Below are 23,915 nucleotides of genomic sequence, written 5' to 3' on the forward strand. Positions count from 1 at the left end.
GCTGCCCGCACAAATCATGTGGACAGGAAAGTAGATTGTGAAGTACTTTCCTGTCCACATGTTCTCGCGGTAAGCACACAGACCTGACTATAGTCTATGGGGTCCGTGTGCTTTCACTGCACACCGCTTGCAAATACGTTCGGTAGTCCGGCCGGGGGGAACGTTTTACAGACGCAGATGTGAACGAGGCCTATGGGGCACCCACACCCTATCTGTGAAAATAGACAGAAATAAGCCATCCTATCTAGGATGGGCTGGTAAAATGGTTGCCATATACAAAGTGTTAGTTAAAAGTAGAGGCTGCAAAGTAGGAATGTCATGAGAACTATCCATGTTCTGTTCATGTAAGTGGTTTCATGAAAGCTGAGTAAAACTGAATTAACTCCCCTCCTCCAAAATACAGGAAAAAAGACATAGTGCTGTAATAATATATAGCATTTTCAATGAAACTTCAGAAGAGAGAAGATGAAAAACATACAGTTTTACCCTTCAGTGACTTAGCAACTGCGGGAGAACCGAGCTCTCTAATCATACTCATGCTGCTATGGGCAATGGATTGTGTCACGGCGGTATGAATTTCCTTCCTTTTGGTAATATATAATATCTAGCCAAGACTGTAAAACAGAAGCACTTTATATAGCTCACTTCCTGTGGGTTGTATAGATTTGTTACTAGCAAAGATATATGGTGAAGGCAAGACAGAGCCATGCTTTGTAGTTAGAAAGAAGCCTTGGCCACCTCTCAACTTTTTTTCCAAGTACGTTTGAGGATTTTGAGTGTTCTGAATACACATAACATATAAACGCATTATATATAAATCAACACACACATCGCACACTTGTGTCCATATTTATTACACAAAGTGCTTTCATTGGCGTAGCGTAGATGACCACTCCTGCATATATTAAAAAACAATACAAAAAATCCTTCATCGTTAAAGGCCTCTAATCCGAGACTTGGTGGTCAAATATATCGAAATCCAAGAAAAATAATCCGATGATACATGAGGGCAGTGCCCAATAGTACAGCACCTTTAGTACAAAGTAGTGGGTAACAATTGGCTCTCGCCGCTGGTCATCTGTCGGCTGGATGATCCGAGATAAGCAATAAATACCATCTGAGCAGTATTTAATTTCTATGGAGGGAAGGGGGTTTGCCAAAAATCTCATGCACTGTTCACATCGGTTTCATGTTAAAAAAGATCCCATATGAACAATCCTTTTCATGAATAAAAACTTCGAAAGTCAACCACAGGGCTTTAGATTATTTGCATATCCTTGAAAAAAAAATTTGAAAAATCCTGACGACCAGAAATAAAAAAAAGCGTACAGCTGTCTTAAGTTCTAATAAAAACAGTCTGACAACCGTAAAAGATACAAACATATCAGATACTGCCTACCTTGAAGTCCCAGAATCATTCTCGACCCACGTAAGGCCGTATTTTTTCTTATTACAGGTTTCAATTTTTTGAAGGACATTTTACAAACAGGAAAATATTTTACAAAAAGATAAAAACTAAAGCATACAGAAAGAAAATGAATACCGAGCAGATTCTGAAATACCTATTCACTGAAATTCCAACAGTCAGAATACTTCATGAAAACGGTGAGATATGTGAATCTGCCCGATCTGAGCACAGAATATGATAGTAGTTTCATACAATAGGTTTATATGACTTGGAGCAGGATTTGGGAGTAAAAAAGAAGAGTAATGCCCTGTTCACATCTGCTTTTGTATTCCGTCCGGGGAGAGTCCGCATGGAGACCCACCGAACCTAATACAAACACAATTGCAAGCACTGTGTTGTAAAAGCACACGGACCCCATAGACTATAATAGGGTCTGGGTGCTTGCCGCGCACAGCCCGCACGAATCATATCTGCATGATTTGTGCAGGGAGTGTGTAGCAAGTACCCGGACCCTATTATAGTCTATGGGATCCGTGTGCTTTCACAACACAACACTTGCAATTGCGTTTGTATTAGGTTCGGGGGGTCTCCATGCAGACTCTCCCCGGACGGAATACAAAAGCAGATGTGAACCAACTCTAAGGCCGAGGAAAAATCGTGGTGTTTTACAGTAAGGGCAAAGTGGATGGGATTCAAGAATCCCATGCTCACTTTGTGGTAAAAACCCCGATACAGACACACCGCGATTTCCACAACTGAAGCCATTTTTGAAATCGCAGCATGTCAATTATACGGAATCACCGGCAGTTTCCCCATAGATATAACTGTAACAGAAAGTCCGTGAAGGGAAACGCTGCAAACTTTCTGTGTTAAGCACTGCAGAAAGAACTGCGATGCGTTGCCTCCGCGGTTTTTCCCGCAGTGCTTTTTTGCTTTAGAATGTCCTGTGGAGCCTTAGTCTTAATCCTATAAGGGTCCATTCACATGGAGTTTTTTGGTGAGCATTTTGGCAAGGAAAAACTCTGCTTCAGGAATTACGAGATGGTTTTTTGAAGCGGTTTTTGGAGTTTTTTTTAGGCTTTTTTAGTTGTTTTTTTTTTTTCTTCCAACACAGTTTATGGACCTTGAAAAAACCGTTAGCGGTTTTTGCCAATTATGCACCCAAATCTGCGACGTGGATTTTCCGCCTCGCATTGATTGCGATGGTTTTTGCATTCTGAATACATCTGAAGGAAGCTTTTTTTTCCGCTAGCAGAAAAGTTCTGCGAGTCAAAAAATAAAGCGGGCAGAACCCATAGAACTCTATGGGGAGATGTTTTTTCCACGTGGATTCAGCGTCAAAATCAGTGCCCAAAAACTCCATGTGAATGGACCCTAAGGGCTCCTAGGAGAGTCCTGTTATCCCACCCAAACACTGCTCTCCCTGTGTCCCTGTGTGTTTACACAGAAGGCTGTCAATCACTGTGTGGGCGGGGGAATCAGGACTCCACTGTCTCTCCTAAGGCTGACTTCACACGGAATAACGCCGGCTGCCATTCACAGCCGTACATATGAGCGCTGCGGAAGCCTCCCGAACACTTCCCATTCACTTCAATGGGAGCGCTCGTAAAACCGGCGTTACGAGCGCTCCCATTGGAGTGAATGGGAAGTGTTCGGGACCCTTCCGCAGCGCTCGCGTGTACGGCTGTGAATGGCAGCCGGCGTTACTCCGTGTGAAGGCAGCCAGCCTAAGAGTCCTGTCAGGATTTCATGAACTTGTTAAATCAAAAATCGTGCTCCAAATCTTATAAACATATATCACAGCTCAGCTTCTCTCCTCTATCATATAACCCTATATATCACAGAGCTCAGCTTCTCTCCTCTATCATATAACCCTATATATCACAGAGCTCTTCTTCTCTCTATCATATAACCCTATATATCACAGAGCTCAGCTTCTCTCCTCTATCATATAACCCTATATATCAAAGAGCTCAGCTTCTCTCTTCTATCATATAATCCTATATATCACAGAGCTCTTCATCTCTCTATCATATAACCCTATATATCACAGAGCTCAGCTTCTCTCCTCTATCATATAACCCTATATATCACAGAGCTCAGCTTCTCTCCTCTATCATATAACCCTATATATCACAGAGCTCAGCTTCTCTCCTCTATCATATAACCCTATATATCACAGAGCTCAGCTTCTCTCCTCTATCATATAACCCTATATATCACAGAGCTCAGCTTCTCTCCTCTATCATATAATCCTATATATCACAGAGCTCTTCATCTCTCTATCATATAACCCTATATATCACAGAGCTTACCTTCTCTCCTTTATCATATCCTGCTCTCAGATGGGGCAGCAGAAATCACCTTGCAGATTGTAATTAAATACCACCATAGCATATATATGGCTTTGTAATAGGAAACTGGCAGTGTACAGAGCTTGCCATGCTTGATTTACACAGTTAATACAGAAAGACGTACTTGATGCTAATAAACAAATATATCACCTTTTCACAAATACGTTTTTGAACAAATATTTTTTTCCATTAGGGTCAAAGGGTTAAATAAAGGGAGCGTCCTCTTAGTGGCCCCCGTATAAAAGTGGCGGTTGGCTTAACCAACAGATTATGGCAGGACCAACTAAGGCTGCGCCCTACAACGCGACCGCAAAATAGCGCGGTGCAAACGCGGCGCTACGTGCCAAAATAAGCACAAAAAACGCCAGCGTTACTCAGTGTGAATGCAGCCTAACTCTTAGGTGCATAGAGGCCTCTCAACTCTCCCAGACAGATGAAGTCAGGGGAATGAATGGTTGAATATTATCAAGACTGACCCTTTTTGTCACCATGGGGAGATAAACCACTGAGGTGTCTGGCAGCAGCTTATCCTCCTCTTCCCAATTATAGCATGTGCATCCTCAGTGTTTATGAAGGAGTTGGTTTAGTGGCCAGAGTCAAAATTGCATTTTTTTTGTTTTGTTTTTCTAACTATAGATAATAACATGGAACATTTTTGAAAACCTCACCAAAAATTCATTACAGATATGTTACATATGTATATATTTAAAAAAAGAACTGCTGTCACTTCTGAAATGTCTACGTAAATACTTGCCTTCCCCAAGTAACCTTGTTTTTGGACTTGTGTTGTATCCTTGCTCTGTTATTCCTCCTGGGAATGTATTAATAAATTGACAACTAGGTGTTACCATTCCCCATTGTCTGACTCTGATCCTAGCGGTTTAACCTCTTAGGTGCAATGGTCAACAACTTCCTGTTAACCCATCAGCGCCTTAATCATGACAATAGGTTGTATTCTTGAATAACAAAGTTAAAGATGGACATTCGCCCTATACCAGGGTATATATATATGGATGTGATGTGCTTAGAAAAGGCTTACAGTTTAGCGTTGTGAAGTATATATACCAAATGCGTTCTGGTATCACAAAGGGGTTAATTGTAAGGACCGAGGCTCAAAGCATTCTGCGACACAATTCCAAGAGTTATAGCGGTTGAAGAACTTTTTTTTTTTCTATATAACAAGCCAGTAATTAAACCGGGTATATAAAGCCATCCATTTTCCAGCATATAAAAGCAACAAGTGGATCATTCGTGTTTGTAGGCTGTAAACACCTGCCTAAAGAATCATGGTGCCACTTACATCTGGTTATTACAATATTTAATAAGGCTTGATAAACTAACAGAGACACATTAGAAGGTTCATAGTATGATTACAATTCAACTGATGGTTCAATTATATTTTATAGTGCTCACAAACAATGAGGTCACGTCTGGCCAATGGGAGCGCGCTGCTCCATGCGAATCACGGGACATGTTTTTTCTCAGTGGAATACATTGTAAATTAGGATTACTTGGCTTTAATAAGGCAGACCCGGTTACATGTAGCACACTCCATAAATTACCTCTCCGTTTTTAAATAAACAAACTCCGCGACTTACGATATATTTGCTACGCTCTTTTTATGGCATAGTAAAATTGTTACCCTGAGAATTGCTTAACACTTATTACAAAACTTACATCAGGCAAATGTAAAGAGGCAAGAAAAATAAACTCTGGCTCCATTAATTGAAGTACTTCACTCTATATACCTGGACTAAAAACCAACTCGCTTTTTTTTATGGGGATTAACTCTGAAATATTGTAATATTATATATAATTGTGTATATGTGTATATGCATATATATATATATATATATATATATATATATATATATATATATGCACACTCATATCTACACCCACTTGCATATATTTACATCGTGTGTGTGTCAATATATATGTTGAATAATTGCACAGGCGCAAAAAATATGTTAATTTGTTTACTTATAAAAAGCTGAAAATCTTAAGGAATTAAAAGGGAATAAGTCATTTCTGTGTTACGAGGCTGCAGTTACATTGCACAGCCGCTATGATTCAGATGACGTACAATGAAAACAGTGAAGAGGTCACAGCAAGAGAGAACCACAACCCCTTCTCACAGCTGATAAGCAGAGTTTATAGGTGTCAGATAGATGATCAATAGGTCATCAATAAAAATAAACTGGAAAGCCGGTTTACTTTTTGAATTATGGTCGGACATTCATTCTTTATTGGTGTTATACCCTAAGGGTGCATTCACACAGAGTAAGGTGCCGCGTGAGCTGGCACGTATACGCCGTGTGAGATTTTGAGCGCCGTATACGCTCCCATTGATTTCAATGGGAGCCTGGATCGTATACGCCGCATTATTTTGCCACAAAATCACGGTCACAAAATAACGCGGCGTATACGAGACTAACTCCCATTGAAATCAATGGGAGCGTATACAGCGCTCAAAATCTCACACGCTGTATACGTGCCAGGTCACGCGGTACATTACTCCATGTGAATGCACCCTAAGAAGAGATTATAATACCACAGAAGAGGCTGGCACCACTATTAGGTTGTAACCCTGGCCACATACCCTAAGGGGGCATTCACACATAGGAAGTTGGCACTGATTCAGGCACGATAACTTGCAGCAGAATCAGCGCTGAAAAAAATACTCCCATTGACTTCAATGAGTTCCGTTTACCGCACGGAACCCATTAAAATCAATGGGACAAATTCTGCCGCGAGTTATCATGCCAGAATCAGCACCAACTTCCTTTGTGTGAATGCCCCCTTACTAACACTAGAAAAACTATCCAAAAATCAAAAGATATGTATATGGTAAATACTAATGATCCAGTCATCATCCACTCAGGCCCCATGAGGATAGACCAGTCCACACCTACAACAATGGTACATGAATGAAAAGTGGCTAAATGTGTATACACATATAATAGAATGTAGCTCAGGCTATGTTCATATATGTATCAGAGTCTCAGTTAGCAGACTCCATCTCAGTATCCGCCTAAAATCGCCAAATGAAAAAGTCCTGCCTGCAAATTTTTTTTGCCTGCCACTTTCAGTTTAAAAACAACGGGCACGGGTCCATCGAGCTCTGTATGAATCCACTATTTTAGTTGCCCTCCGACGGACCAGAACAATGGACAGTTCAATGCTAGTAGCATCATACAAAAATGCCATAATTGATATAACAACAAAAATGTCACATTATTGTACAGAAAGTATCATATACCACAAAAGGAGGGGGAATAAGCACCCCACTTGTATCTGGCGTCTTCAGGGGTGTATTAAATATGGAAAAGAAGAACGGACTAAACAGTAAAAATGGATCCATCTAATACTTTTAAGTGACAAAAACGGATCCCTAGGAACTCCACTGACTATTATGAGTTCTGTTGGCCATCTGTTACGTCCGTATTTCGCCACCATTATCATCAGTCCTTTATTCAGGACTTTTTCAACCAAGATTTTAGCAAACTCCGAATGGAGTCTAACCCACAGATGTGAATGTAGACTAACCTGCATAACCTACAATAAATTATACATAAAGATATATATGCACATATGTATATACATACACTGAGAAACGTCCCAGCATTCTCCAGTGTTTTTTATGGAAGACTTAAAGCATGTACTGGAACTTTGCCGAGATCCTTCAGAAATGAAGCTCTGCCATTACGTTTCCATAAGTTTGGACCTCGGTGGAAAGCTCCAGATGTACAGTGACTCATTGTTTCCCGCGCTGCACCTGTACAAACGTTGCGGCATTGACATATCCATTTTCTTTCAGAGGGCTGTGCCGCAGACTGGTAGAATGCCACTCCCCAGCACAGCTGTAAGACTGCTTTCATTGTTTCATCACCCAATTAATAGCAATCCTTTTCCAACTACTATATGTTCCTGTACTATACATGAGGCTTTCACAAGCCTCTGTGTCATTATTTTCTTCTGATTTTCGCGATAATGTCATACGGTTCCAGATTTATTTGGTCGTCTTGCCCAGTATAAAGCGTATATAGTACTTCTGAAGACTATGTCTACAATACATTGTTGAAAAACATTGTACAGTCATGATGACGTTATCATTCCCATACAAGACCATGCTCTTATTACTTTGCTGTATAAATGGCAGCACGCAACAGTATATAAAGCAGCTTCTTTATAGTTCAATACAATTTTATAAGAGGGCACATCAGACATACAAAGATCACAATAAGGCCTCATGCACACGACATTCATTTCTATGGAATTTCTATCTGTGTATTCACGGTCCGGTGTATAGGGCCGTGAACTAGAGCAAAGATCAGGACAGAACCTATTCCTGGAGTTTTGCAGACTATGCTCACTGGCTCCAATGAATAGAGCGGTGGAAGTATGGGAAGCACATGGATTACATCCATGTGCCAACCATTCACAGCACAACGACAGGCACACAGTTGTGTACATGTCTCCTTAGGCAATGGTCTGGAATGGCCATGGGCATATATGGGTGTGCCACAACATTTTGCTATACGTACAACAAACAGAAGCAAATAAAGAAAGATTGCGCTCAACAGGGCACATCGGGTATAACTGTAACCAGGAGTAGGCAAGAGAAAAGAAGAGGAGGGAGGGAAATGGAGGGCAGAGAGGAATAGGATAAGGGAAGGAGGGAGAAGGAGTGAAGGGTATCTGGGGTAGGGAGTAGCCACTGGTCTTTCAGACAAGTTCTTGTTTACATTGCGGGGGATCCCACTATCCAGTCATTCATAGCAGTTGAGAATCTAAAAGCATTCCAGGGTCGCCCCATCATACAGGATTAATCCCAAACGCCTTCACCCTGAGCCCCCAGCTCCTCCATGTGCATAAATCAGCTATTTTAAAGGAGAGATGGAGATAAATGTAAGACCTCTGGGGGTCCAAATTCTGGACTATCACCAATCAAGAGAACAGGACCTTGTTCCCCCTCAACATACAACATGGTGCAACAGTGAAATGATGCATTGTGGCAAACTAGTGCATAAAGAAAAAGGTGAGATCCAAGGTGCAATCACATTTAGGCTAAAGCCCCACGTTGCGGAAACGCAGCTTTTTGTTGCAGATTTAGTTGCTTTTTTTTTTTTTTTTGAGCCAAAGCCAAGAAGGGCTACAAAAGGAATGGGAAGCAAGTATGAAGCTGTTATACTTCTACCCTCTGCTCAAACTTCTCCTGGCTTTGGCTCAAAAAACTGCAGCAAAATCTGCAACAAAAAATGCTGCGCTTCTGCAATATGGGGCTTTAGCCTTAGGCTAAAGGCAAATGCGAAAAATGAGTGCACATTGCGACTCACCATATGCTGAGTCCCGAAGCGGTGCACAACCCATGAGTTCTCCGGACTTTAAGAGAAATATTCCATGTGGACAAATTGAAAAGACAAATGGTCCGCAGTCCTTCAGGCTCAGTAAAAATTAACCTTTAATGATGCTTAAAAACGATATCCATTTTCGTGATACAAAACACACATGGTGAAAAATAGGAAGAAACGTGCAAAAGAGTAAAAAAAACTCTGACGCGTTTCGAGGTTGTCTCACCCCGCAAAATCACAGCCGCAAAATAACGCGGCATATACGATCCTAACTCCCATTGAAATGAATGGGAGCTTTTATAGCGCGCAAACTCTCACACGCCGTATATGTGCCAGATCACGCGGCACGTTACATCGTGTGAACGCACCCTAAATCTCATATATGCTGTTGTAGGGCCCATTAGTGACACTGAGAACCTTTACACTCAGGATTAGGCCACACCTGCCGCAGCATTCATAGGCTTTTATGGTCAACTTCTAGTGTCACCCCCCAAAACAAAAAGAAAGACTTGTCCCATGGACAGCGATTTGCAATGACCACAAAAATGCCATTGCTCCAACAGGTGTGACCCCTGAGTGCACCAATCAGCTTATATACATAACGCTGCGTTCACACTGAGTTGTTTGGCTCAGGAATTTGGTCAGGAACTGACTCAAATTCCTCCTCCTAAAAATGCCTCACCATAAGGAAGCTTTTTTTGACCTTGGCACGCTGTTTGTGGAGCGTTTTTTTGTAAAAACCGCTTCCAGGCAGTTTTCCCATCCTTTAAGAGAACGGGCCGCTAAAAACACATTGCGTTTTTTACCGCACTTTTTTTTGTAAAAAACGTGACGCTTTTTTTTGCAAAAGAACGCGTGGTAAAAAACGCTTCCCATTCACTTCCATTGCTTTCTTCAGGCGAAAAACGCCTGAAGAAAGGTCATGTCGCTTCTTTTTCTCTGCTAGCAGAAAAAAAAAGCTAGCAGTCCACATAGACTAACATTGTATGGAGGAGGATTATGAGGTCGATTCCGCTGTCAAAATCCTCCTCCATGTCCCCGTGTAAACTAGCCCCTAAGACCCCATACCCTTAAAGTTGCAGGCTGGCTCCTGCGTGACGAAGTCGCAGAAGCCAACCTGTTCTTATGACAGCCGGGAGCCTACTGAAGGCTCCCAGGCCTGTCATAGCAATATTACTATTCTGGCTGGTCTATGACAATGTACAGAATCTCCCATAGACTGCAATACACTTGTATTGCAGTCTATGGGACTTGCAATCAAATGATTGCAGGTTCAAGCCCCATTTGGGGTTAATAAAATAGTTTAAAAAAAAAGAAAAAAAAGAAAAAGTTTGTAAAAAATAAAATAAATAAAAGTTATAAATCCCTCCTTTCCCTAGAATATAAAAGTAGAAAATTACTTAGAAACACATATACATTAGGTATCCCTGAGTCTAAAAATGTCCGGTCTACTAATATTTTTCCTGTCAAAATCAAAAGCACCAAACTGTTGTTTTGTTTTCACCATTTTGCCGGTGATCTAAGCAATAGACATTTCCCAAAATGGTAGAACTAAAAAGTACATCTGGCCCCGCAAAAAAAAACGCTGTGCATCCCCGTACAGCTGCAGGGTCACCTGTCAATGTAAACCAGTTTTTGCAGGTGTTGCAAAGCTACAGCTCCCATATATTAAATATATTACCATTTTTTAATTCAAATTTTTTTCCCCCTATTTTCCTCATCTAAAAAGGTGCGTCTTATAATCCAGTGCGTCTTATAGTCCGAATACTACTGGTAAATTTATAAGTATAGAGTCTGGTTTGTCTGACATATGTCTAATACAGTATGACTGCAGTATCAAACTCCAACCAGGGTTTGTTTGTAATCTGTAATCTTGGAAATCAATAGATCTGCAGATTGCAGGTGTTGGATACATAATCTGGAAGGATTTTGAAAGATCATTTGCAAAACTGCTTCTTTATTATATCAGATGCATTGGAGAAATACACAAATTGGTTGGCGAAGTGTGTATATCAGTTAAAAGGAGTCCTCCCCTCATAGGGTATACAGGCTCATAGAAGGGGTCCCGAGTGGGAGACCCACCATTATGATGCTCATATGCCCTAAAGACAATATTAACATTAAAGTGCATCCCGACTGCTCCTCATGTAGGTCCATACACACTCAGCACTATCCCCGAATGTTGCACACTAAACAAGGCAGCACAGTCTCTGCTCTATGAAAGGAACACTTGCTCCGAGAACAGGTTGTGTACGTGGGGTGAAGCGGGCCAACAGTTAAAGGATTTTCTTGCCAATGTTTTAAGAGTTCAGGAGGTTCCAAATGACAGATAAAACAAACAATGATAGGCCTATGAAAACCTCTGGCTGCCGCGCGCTCTGATGTTAACAAGGCTCTCTTTATTACTGCAACTTTTCAGAAGTGAATAAAAATTATTACTTTGCCCTATTTCTGCCCTCGTGTGTTAGGAGGGGTGGACAGGATAGAAAAAAAATGGACAAAATACACAGAGGAGTAACATAGTAGCAGTGTCAAGCATTTCTGAAAATTGTAGCAGACAAGCCCTTCATCATGGAAACTTCCCAAGTTGTCACAGTTTATTGTGGATGAATGTCCTAAAAAAATATATTTAAAAAGGAAGATAAAAGGTAATTGGAATGAAAGGGCCAAGAAGAGTAAAAGATACAAATAGGACTCCTTTTCTACTGTATCTGTAGCCAAAAATGACAACATAGTGTAGGATTACCCATAATTCTGCCAATTTTCCTTAATCTTTTACAAAAAAACACGGTTCTACTCGTGGCTTGCTCGCTGCCAGATTTCGGAAAAACTCAATTCATTTATTTGCACTGAACTGCATTTTGGTACTAAGTAAAGAAGAAGGGAGTCAGTGTATTTTGGCCGGTGATTTGGTAAAGCACTTACACTCCGCTATTCATTTGTGATAATTATATTCTTTCAGTAATGACGCCGGCTGATTGCAGTTCCTCTACTTTCCACATTCTGTTCCTCCACCTATCTGCCTCATAGACATGCACCTACGTCTTGAGGCGTTCTTACAGCGACTGCTTTTCGCTGATAAAGCCATGTATTACTGGGAGCCTTAACAAGCAGAGCTCTATTAAAAGGGGGTGCCCAGGGATAAAATAATATAGCCTAAGGCCAAGGCCACATGTTGTGGAAAAGCAGCTCCAAAAATGCAGCCAAAACACATTTGACTGCTTTTCCGCTGTGTTTTTCAGTTTTACCTTCCCACCCCATATACTCTATGCCTTAACGGGAGTCTGTCAGCACAAAATTTAGATATAAACTGATCACAGTATTTTGTAGAGCTGTCAGCACATTTTACAATGATGTATTTGTTTTTCAAGACTGCTGCAACATTCTTGTAAAACTTTCCTTTTTCCTCTATGCAAATGAGCAGAAAAGGGCTTTAGCAGCATTAATACCCATCCATGGACTTCACTATCTGCTGCTGCTAACTTCTGCTCAGCTCTACTCCCACTAGTTGACTGACATCTCTCTTAGCACACAGAACTACTGCCAATGTCTGATGATGACACATCTGCACCCGTCTGAACCCAATTCTTTCACTTCCGAGTGCAGTGTGACATCATCAGACATGCACAATGGGCAGAGATGAACAGCAGTTAGCAGCAGCAGATAGTGAAGCCCCTAAAGCCCTTTTCTGCTTATTTGCATAGGGATAAAGGATGATTTTTACAAGAATGGAGCAATAGTCCTGAATAAGAAATACATCATTGTAAACTGTGCTGACAGATCCACAACATACTTTGATTAGTTTATAGCGATTTTACATCGGAATGCACTCGGGTGAAACTCAGTGTGACATCTGAGAGCCTTCCATGATGCATGCAGTTCTGTGGGGGCTTCCATTCCATTATTTACCAATGGCACAGAACAAGATCTGACCTGCTCTATAATCACTGGAATGGAATGAAACACCCTACTCTCTCCATATACTTCTATAGGACCTGCAGTCCTTCTCATGAAAGATAGAGCAGTGATTTTCACAGTGAAAGCCACTTTAGTAGTGGGAGAAGGAGGAGCAGATCACCAGTCTGATAAGAGCAGAAACAGTCCTTATTTAAAGAAGCACACTGGTATATTATTTTTCTTTTATCATGTATCTATTTACCCATTATATATAATTCAGCAAATATTATCTTTAGTTATTGCTTTCTATGTGGAAATTCATGGAATCAGTTCAGCATCACTAACTGTATAATCATGGTCTCTTAGATTATTTAGCAGAATATCAAGGATGAGATGGTACTGTACCTAGCTGCCAAGTTGACATTTAAAGGGATTGTCCAGTTTCCATGAGTAAATGTTTTTACAAGCAGGCAGTTTTCAAACCCATTTGAATGGGTTTGAAAAGTGTCCACCAGTGAGCGTCTTCTACTCTCCGCGGCAAAACTGTTTTTTTTTAAGATAAGATAATCCTTTAATAGTCCCACATTGGGGAAATTTCAGCATGTTACAGCAGCATAGTAATACAGATATATACTAGGAGTCCATAGCAGCTAAGGAAAAAAAGGAAGAGAAAGAGGAAGACCTCATGGTCATCGTCATAATCATTAGTTCTCTGTGCGGAGTGATCTTCGTTTGGTCTGATGTAGATTATACAGCCTGATCGCGGTTGGAAGGAAGGACTTGCGATAGCGCTCCTTCTCACACTTGGGGTGAAGCAGTCGGTCACTTACAGTGCTGCCAAGTCCCTTCAGGGTCCCATACATGGGGTGGGATTTGTTCTCCCGCATGGAGGTCACCACAGACAGTATCCTTCTGTCACCCACCACCTGTACTGGGTCCAGGGGCTCCCCAGGACAGAGCTGGCCCTCCTGATCAGCCTGTCAAGTCTATTTCTGTCCCTCGTTGATATACTGCTCCCCCAGCAGGCCACACCGAAAAAGATGGCTGAGGCAACCACAGAGTTGAAGAAGGCCCTAAGAAGTGTCCCCTGGACTCCGAAGGCCCTCAGCCTCCTGAGCAGGTAGAGTCTGCTGTGGCCCTTTCTGTGCAGCGCCTCCAGGTGATCAGCCCAGTCTAGTTTATTGTTGAGGATCACGCCTAGATACTTATAGGTCCTGACTATCTCAATACATGTTCCTTGGATCTCCACTGGGGTCGGAGCACCTCTCCGTTTACTAAAGTCCACCACCATCTCCTTGGACCTCCTAACCGGACATGCAGGAAAAAAACGATTTTGCCACGGAGAGCAGAAGATGCTCACGGGCACTCACCGGTGGACACTGAATGCTGGTTTCCGTCTTCTGTCGACAGAAAACAGAAACCTGCATAACGGAGATCGGGCACTGGTGTGAACCCACCCTACTTAGGGCTAATATACTTAGGCCAAGTTACATGAGGAAAACAACCTCCTGATCATAACTGCAGAGCTGATCCAGGTCCTCTAGGACCCAGAAGCTTTTACAGTTTCTGGTTCCCAGTGGATGACATTACTACTAGGTCAGAGGGGAGTCACACTATGGCGGCGTATATTGGTGTATACAACGCTCATTGAGTTACAACCAACTCCCCAGTTCTGCAGCTGCACCATTTTGTGCACCTGATTAATACTGGATATACGGGTACGTCCATGCAGAGTTAAGAGTGGACTGCCTGGATGTAGATACTTTATGGGCAGTCCGGAACTGGTAAACATCCAGATTGCACCGGATTCATACTACAATCAAATGCGCCATTCAGAGCCTCAGTCGACAGTTGTGTCAGATTTCACAGTACAAATAGTGCAGTATGCAGCACTATTCTGCCTGGCATAATGATAAACATATGGACAATGTGGCCCCTTCCATGTCATGAAATAGCAATATATATATGGAGTTCTGTTATAAAACAATGAATCGTGAAAAGCGATATAGATCAGCATAACACAAAACTCACCCCCATGACTTTCCCACGCTGCTCAGCATCTTCCCACATAGAAAAGACAATAAATTTGCACATGTATTTTCCAGCTCGTCCTTCCTGCTTCATTCGAACCAGGCACATCCTACAAAAACACATTACTGTCAATCCAATGCCCTTCAATGTCTAGTCTTCATTTTAATCCATCTGTGGATTCATTCAGTCATTAAAGGGTAACATCATCATAGGACACATCACTGTAAAAGAATTTATTTAATATCAATGCAATGTAATGTTCCAACCTTTCACGTTCTTAAGGGTTTGGTAATAATATTCTATGTCACTTTTATATAGGATTTCAGGATATAAATTGTGAGAAGAAATACGGATTGTGTTTAGGATCAATTTGTAATATTTGTGCCATCACAAGGCACTTTATAACCAGAATTTGCCCTAATTCTAAGTAATTTTCTTATTAGCTATTTATTATAACCCTGTAACAGGAACAGTCTATGTTGTTGCTCGCTGGCAAGTGGAAAATTCATGAACTTTTCAATGTGCCCTTTAAAATGAACTATGAATATACATACCTTGGGTCTATTCACCATTATTTAAAGAAAGGCTTGTTGACAGCGCTAATGGAATGACCACGCATAAGGGTTTTAGTTGTCTGGAAGGTACTGCTATACTGAAGATACACTATATGGAGGTATTGGATGAAGCAATGTGCTTGGGGAAACACGATAGGACGACGGGTTATTTGCATTCATTCATTGTGATTCCTACTCTCACATTTAGTGTGCATTTATAATATCATGGGGGTTTGCAGACAGTATTTGTTACCATGCTGTCCAAACTGATTTATTCACCACCTCCGTGGTATTATTTACACATCCCTTTTTGTTTCTTCATCTGTGTTTTGTGACTCATTTTGACAGAGGTTTTGTATTGTCCTTGTTGGACTGTGTTACTGTTTATGATATTTTTAATAAATGTTATTTCTATGTTGGTGTAATATAGTGTACCTATACCAATCCAGTATCCATACCAGAAACCTACAGTACCTGCTTACCTGCATAGACAACAAACATAAATTAAACCCAAACCTTACCCTTAATCCCATGCATTAACAACCCAAGATCTGGATGTGCTTCTATAGTGTTGTTTTATATGTAACCACCACTTGACAAACATATATGAGAGGAGCATGTAATAAACGGAGAGAAGCTGTGTTCTGTGATATATAGGTCTATAATATAAAATGAGAGAAGCTGATCTGTGACATACTATAAGATAGCAGGAGAGAAACTGAGCTCTGTGATATATAGGTCTATGAGATAGTAGGAGAAAAGCTGAGCTGTGTGATATATAGGTCTATAAGATAGTAGAAGAGAAGCTGAGGTCTGTGATATATAGGTGTATGAGATAGTAGGAGAAAAGCTGAGCTTTGTGATCTATAGGTCTATAAGATAGTAAGAGAAAAGCTAAGCTCTGTGATACATAGGGTTAGAGAGAGAAGATGAGCTGTATGATATATAGGTCTATAAGATAGTAGGAGAGAAGCTGAGTGCTGTGATGTATAGGTCTGTAAGATAGTAGGAGAGAAGCTGAGCTCTGTGATATATAGATCTATGAGATAGTAGAAGAGAAGCTGAGCTCTGTGATATATAGGTCTGTGAGATAGTAGAAGAGAAGATGAGCTCTGTGATATATAGGTCTATGAGATAGTAGGAGAGAAGCTGAGCTCTGTGATATATAGGTCTATGAGATAGTAGGAGAAAAGCTGAGCACTGTGATATATAGGTCTATGAGATAGTAGGAGAGAAGCTGAGCGCTGTGATACATAGGGTTAGAGAGAGAAGATGAGCTGTGTGATATATAGGTCTATAAGATAGTAGGAGAGAAGCTGAGCGCTGTGATATATAGGTCTATAAGATAGGAGAAAAGCTGAGCTCTGTGATATATAGGTCTATGAGATAGTAGGAGAAAATCTGAGCGCTGTGATATATAGGTCTATGAGATAGTAGGAGAGAAGCTGAGCGCTGTGATACGTAGGGTTAGAGAGAGAGAAGATGAGCTGTGTGATATATAGGTCTATGAGATAGTAGGAGAGAAGCTGAACTCTGTGATATATAGGTCTATGAGATAGTAGGAGAGAAGCTGAGCTTTGTGATATATAGGTCTATGAGATAGTAGGAGAAAAGCTGAGCTTTGTGATCTATAGGTCTATAAGATAGGAGAAAAGTTAAGCTCTGTGATACATAGGGTTAGAGAGAGAAGATGAGCTGTATGATATATAGGTCTATGAGATAGTAGGAGAGAAGCTGAGCTCTGTGATATATAGGTCTATGAGATAGTAGGAGAGAAGCTGAGCGCTGTGATACATAGGGTTAGAGAGAGAAGATGAGCTGTGTGATATATAGGTCTATGAGATAGTAGGAGAGAAGCTGAGCTCTGTGATATATAGGTCTATGAGATAGTAGAAGAGAAGCTGAGCTCTGTGATATATATAGGTCTATGAGATAGTAGAAGAGAAGACGAGCTCTGTGATATATAGGTCTATGAGATAGTAGGAGAAAAGCTGAGCACTGTGATATATAGGTCTATGAGATAGTAGGAGAGAAGCTGAGCGCTGTGATACATAGGGTTAGAGAGAGAAGATGAGCTGTGTGATATATAGGTCTATAAGATAGTAGGAGAGAAGCTGAGCGCTGTGATATATAGGTCTATAAGATAGGAGAAAAGCTGAGCTCTGTGATATATAGGTCTATGAGATAGTAGGAGAAAATCTGAGCGCTGTGATATATAGGTCTATGAGATAGTAGAAGAGAAGATGAGCTCTGTGATATATAGGTCTATGAGATAGTAGGAGAGATGCTGAACTCTGTGATATATAGGTCTATGAGATAGTAGGAGAGAAGCTGAGCTTTGTGATATATAGGTCTATGAGATAGTAGGAGAGAAGCTGAGCTCTGTGATATATAGGTCTATGAGATAGTAGGAGAGAAGCTGAGCTTTGTGATATATAGGTCTATGAGATAGTAGGAGAGAAGCTGAACTCTGTGATATATAGGTCTATGAGATAGTAGGAGAGAAGCTGAGCTTTGTGATATATAGGTCTATGAGATAGTAGGAGAGAAGCTGAGCTCTGTGATATATAGGTCTATGAGATAGTAGGAGAGAAGCTGAGCGCTGTGATACATAGGGTTAGAGAGAGAAGATGAGCTGTGTGATATATAGGTCTATAAGATAGTAGGAGAGAAGCTGAGCGCTGTGATATATAGGTCTATAAGATAGGAGAAAAGCTGAGCTCTGTGATATATAGGTCTATGAGATAGTAGGAGAAAATCTGAGCGCTGTGATATATAGGTCTATGAGATAGTAGGAGAGAAGCTGAGCGCTGTGATACGTAGGGTTAGAGAGAGAAGATGAGCTGTGTGATATATAGGTCTATGAGATAGTAGGAGAGAAGCTGAACTCTGTGATATATAGGTCTATGAGATAGTAGGAGAGAAGCTGAGCTTTGTGATATATAGGTCTATGAGATAGTAGGAGAGAAGCTGAGCTCTGTGATATATATGGATCTATAGGACAGCAGGAGAGAAGCTGAGCTCTGTGATACATAGGGTTAGAGAGAGAAGATGAGCTGTGTGATATATTGGCTTAAATTATTTGGAGCCGGATTTGTGAGTAAGGAGCAGAGTAAATCCTAAAAGGACTCCTAGGTGCAGCAGTGAGAGTCCTGACTCCCCCATCCACCTGCAGTGATTGACAGCAGTCTGTGCATGCACAATGCTAAAGGAAAAGTGTAATTGTAACAGTAAGATGGACTGCAGGAGCCTGCACTGTGGATCTGCTGCTTTAATTATATAAGTGTGATGTAACTGAAAGAGGGCCCGCCATACTACGGACATCTTTGTTACCAAATAACTGTATTCCCCAACTCTTGAGCAATGTTTTTTGCAGAACTCTACATTTTGCTTTTCCTCTGTTAATCCGCCTAGAAATGTGTAATAAATTGATGCTGATTGTGAAGGAAGACAGAGAAATGGTAATGCCTAGATGACAATGGATTCATACATTTTTAGGATGAATAATAGAGGAATGGCATGACACATTGGCATGTTTTACGTTGCTATTTCAGAGGTAATGCAATATTTAGCAAAACTCCAAGTGGTGACGGCTCCTCCTTAGCTTGGTTATGTGCCCTGAATGCCATGTCCTTGGTAAGACATTAAGGAAGAAAAACTTACTTATATCCAAGTCTTCATAATTTCATGCAAACAGTCTATGTCATCGTGACCCTTGAATGTTAATAGAAATCTTAATTGGGAGGAATAAATGCCAAACAGACCGTTGACATGTAAACATTTGAGCAATGACCTGTCTATAGGGGATACTTTTCCAAACCATTCAATGGAATATTGAGATACAGAGTGATCAGGCCAAAGCTACGCCCATGTGTCTTTTTCCAAGTGAAATCACATCACTTTGTGAGATCTCAACGTTGCAGGAAAGGTGCATGTTTGATGTATCATTATGTACCAATTTATCAACTTAAAAAAAAAATAAAAATGAGGTCATGGAATTCATGATTTTTATGCGAAAATGGCATTTTTTTGCTGCACCTGCAATCTGGATTTTAAAAGTATATTTTCTCAGTCCATAAAATTCCCCGACTATAATCAGTGCTGTTCGTAACGCAAGACCCGTAACACATTAAACGTCTGACTCATCATTGTCAAACCACAAAGGTAACATTGCATTCCTGTTTACAAAATTTTAATAAAGTCACTCGCAGTTCCTTGCTAGCAAAAGGTTAGCAATTTTTTCCACATGCAAAATGAGATTTTTGTTTAACCAAGTTACACCAGCAGACTAACGCTAACACAAAAGTTAAACGATACAAATACAACACATCAAAGTGGCATGGGCTGGCAGAAGAGGTAAGAAGGAATGGGTTGTGACTACCCACAGACAGTGTATAATGGTAGGGATACATCTGACGGAACTGATAAGAAATGTACTGGGATACACAATGTATGCGACCAGGTCTATTTTTCCATAGCCTGACCTCAGCTCCATCTCAGACTCCAGCTGTGACTCCTTCATAAATGACTTACAGCCCTGGTCATACAGAAGTAGCAAAGCTCCTCTAATTCTGGACAAAAGCAGGACTGTGGAGTCTGTGGTTTGGCAGCTGGAGTCTGGGTCAGGATATACAAAAACAGAACTTTGGCCTACTGACCTTGGTCACATACATTGTTTCTTACTGAATGTAACCTTACCATTCTAGATGGTTCATGGGCAGACACAACTTGTGCTCTGACCCGGACTCCCTTAAAGGCCATGGTAAGTCAAAAGCAGTAAAGATTATACAAGGCTACGCTTACATTTGCACCAAAATCTCTGTACCAGCGATTTTTGTCTGCTGGTTTCAGTTTGAAAACAATGGACACCTGGCGAACTCCATTATATTCAGTGGAGTCTGTCAGGATCTTTGTGTAACCGCTATGTTAGCCGTCCATCACTGTGTTGTGCAGATCCTTTGACAAAACTGAACAACAGATAGTTGACACTAATGTAAACTTGACTTAAAGGGGTTGTCCCATCACAAGGATCCTATCTATATTGCTAGTTTATGTGGATTTAAGACTTTTCCTAAATGCATTTCTTTATGAAAACTGCTTTGTTTGGCCGCTATCTTAATTTATTCACTTCATTGTTTACACTCCGTTTCTATGGTCCTTAGGATTATCTGTTCATTTGTCAAGTGATGTAGCTGCCTGCTCTCATAGGGGGAGGGAGGGGCTGGGAGCAGCTCTGAGCTGTTTGTGTCTGATAAGTAGCAGAGCTTCTCAGATAGGGGAGGTGAGAGCTCCGGGATTTCTGAGCTCTTATCAGTCGGTTTAATTGAATTTGGCTGATAAGGGCTGAGATAAGGAGTCCATTACCTCTGTATGTAATGCAAACTGACTCAAATCCAGCTCTGCTACATCAGCTTCACACTGTGGTAATTCATTTACAACCAATCCCGTGCAAGTGAAACCCCGCCCACCTATGTGCCGAGAAAAGCAGGAAGTGAAGAGAGCACAACAGCCTGCAGGTTAGTGAACAAGCGTCATGGGAATACACCATTAAAGGCGTTTTCCTGGATATTTTAAAAACCCTACACTAATCTAAACACCCTCCTACTTTCTAAATAACATTAATAATAAAAAATATATATTTACCCATATCCCTGGGGTGGTCATGTGACTGCCCCAGGGACAGTTTCTGATATTACGGTGACGATCCGTTTCCCCATTTCACTCATACTTACCCATCCACGGCTTCTTCCAGTGAAACAAGTCCTCCTCCTTTGCTGGCAGGGTGCGCGCTCTTCTCCTAGCATTGTGCGCGCACTGCTGTCGGTGAATCACCTCTACTGCATGTTCATGCATGTGCAGTAGAGGTGATGGAACAGTACAGGAGGAGAAGAGGCCGTGTCACAGGAAGAAACCATGGAGGATAAGTATGTAATATGAGTCAGGAGTTGGGCTGAGTAGGCAGGGTAGGACATATAGGATAGCTAGGATAAGAAGGATAGATAGACAGAGAGGGGGTGTATGGGAGGTGGGGAGTGAGGAAGGAGGGGACGAGGTGAGAGGAGTTAGGAAGTTACATAGCAGGAAACAGAAGGATGTAAACAAAAGTAGGAGACACTAGGGGCCCCCAGACACACCCAGAAATCACTCAAAACAAACAAAAAAGTATATAGGTACATTTATTAACCCTTTAATAGCACCAGACATTTATTTATTTTTTAAACAATTTTTGCCCGGAAAATCCCTTTAAGCATAATTAATTAAAAAGCTAGTTATTGAATTCCTATGAAAGTAAAGTAAAAGAAAAAATCCACTTTTACAAAAAAACCCACCAGCACCTACCCATTCAGTCTACACTATAGTTGCCGGACCACCACTAGAAGGATTCCTGGTACATTAATTATATTTTTATTACTATTCTAAAATATGAAGTCTCTGTTAAGTTCACTGGAGAGGTGGTTAAGCTTGCTTGTTGCCCTCACAACTGTGGTACGAGCTTGGACTACATTCTACCCATATGCGTGTGTCCCAAAGGTGGTAATTGCTCCTACCAAATATCTAATTTAAGAGCTGCTGCCAATTATTTTTAATGCTACAATGTATGTGATCAGCCAACACGTGTATTGGCTCATATTTGACTGTGCGCACAGCCTTTTACAAGGGGCAACGATCAGGAAACTAATGTTCCTACAAGCAAATATCTGCCTGTGTAAAAGGTCCTTCAGATACAACATTTCTGGTTGCACCGTATCTACAGTGATTGCAATTTTTATTTATTAGATACATTAATCTCCAATAATGATGTATATTAACTGTACTTGAATACATTTCACAAATTATAACCTACGGGACACTGGCATATTGCAATTCCATGTCAGGAAGAATTACAGACGGCACAATTGGATCAGCACAATTAGGCGATTATAAGGATGGAATATTTTTTTGAAAATCTTCAGCATATATAAATGTAAACTCCATTAAGTCCATCAAAATCTTCGGAGGTCAACTAAATTTCCAAATATCACATCATAACCCCAGCGGTGGGATAAATGAACAGAAAACCGCTGCATTCCATCTCTGCGGCTGGACAGGGGGATTCCAGCCCAGAAGGAAACAGTTTGGCGACCTAGGACATTAAAAATACTGCCGGGTTTAAATAAGGCCCCATACATTTCAGCTAAAGACAACCCCAGTAATCAGCTCAATTTATGATGTGTTAGCTCTTGCCGGCATGTTAGCAAATGTTTGAATGTACTTCAGCGAGGTTCCTGTTACACATTAAGATATATACCTTTCCCCTTGCCACAACATACGCTGACCTTTTCAATAATGCTAGATTAAACAATATTTTTTTTTGGCTATTTACTCCACAGATGAAAAGGAAAAATATTGCCTGGGTGTTAAATATTTTCACAAGCAACAAATCTGCAATTTAGGAAAATTGTGTGTGTATTTTTTAGGTGTAACATAAATGTCAGTGTAATAACTCTTATAGTCTAGTCTACTGACAACTTGCACTGAGAATCCCAGCAGGGATATTTCAGCGAAATCACTTTTAAGTAACTTAATGTAGTTATTGTAGTCTATATCTATCTCTTTATCGAGTTCTCAGTCTTACAGGAAAGAGCTTTTATGGGAGTCCACATAAAGCCATATGTTTAAGAAGGGTCCGCCGATGGGAAGCTGATCACGGACACGGCTGCAATGTGTTAGTGAAGCCATCAGCAAGTGTCCAATACATATGTAGTACCATCACAGGGCAAATGAGGCAATACACAATTCCAATTACAGTTCGTGTACTGCACAGACTTTCTGAGTCCCCTACGGTCCCCATACAGTCTCTTTTTCATGGTCTTGGGAAGGGTAAGGGTCTTTTCTTCTACATTACAGATGAATAATTTGAGATCAGTGGGGGTTTGGCACTTGGCCTCACACCGATAAGCTCTTTCGTAGATGGGTCTGTGTTGTGCCGAGGACACTACAATAGCTTGGCTCCCATTCATTTAAAGGGGTTTTCCAGACCTCCATGCACACTTCATGATCACAGAGAACATACTGATGACCTATCCTATGGACAGGTTATCTGTATGAAATATGCATTAGGGACCAGGAACCCCCTTTAAATAGGAGTTGTGTTGTAATAGTGAAGCTGCGCTGCTACACAATGTAAAAATGATCCTATAGTGTTTGTAGAGCAACTGAAACGCAGAAGACTTGTTACTTACCATACATGTAGCTGGGTCACAAGAAACCAGGAATTCAATGTATCTGGTAGGTTGCATTCTGCATTCAAAAATAAAAAAAATGTTTTCCATTAGGT

General features: G+C 40.9%; 1 protein-coding gene across 1 annotated transcript in view; it reads right to left on the bottom strand.

Annotated features, from left to right (window-relative positions):
• The window catches only part of UQCC1 (ubiquinol-cytochrome c reductase complex assembly factor 1), an 81,413-nt gene that overhangs the window by 23,830 nt on the left and 33,668 nt on the right, over positions 1–23,915 (bottom strand). Inside the window, exons 6-7 of the mRNA XM_075277269.1 lie at positions 23,821–23,878; positions 15,045–15,153 (exon numbers count right to left, since the gene is read on the bottom strand). Coding sequence (XP_075133370.1) covers positions 15,045–15,153; positions 23,821–23,878 — 167 coding nt within the window. The remainder of the gene's footprint in view (positions 1–15,044; positions 15,154–23,820; positions 23,879–23,915) is intronic.

Source organism: Leptodactylus fuscus, chromosome 6 (genome assembly GCF_031893055.1).
Source record: "Leptodactylus fuscus isolate aLepFus1 chromosome 6, aLepFus1.hap2, whole genome shotgun sequence".
Taxonomy (NCBI): Eukaryota; Metazoa; Chordata; class Amphibia; order Anura; family Leptodactylidae; genus Leptodactylus; species Leptodactylus fuscus.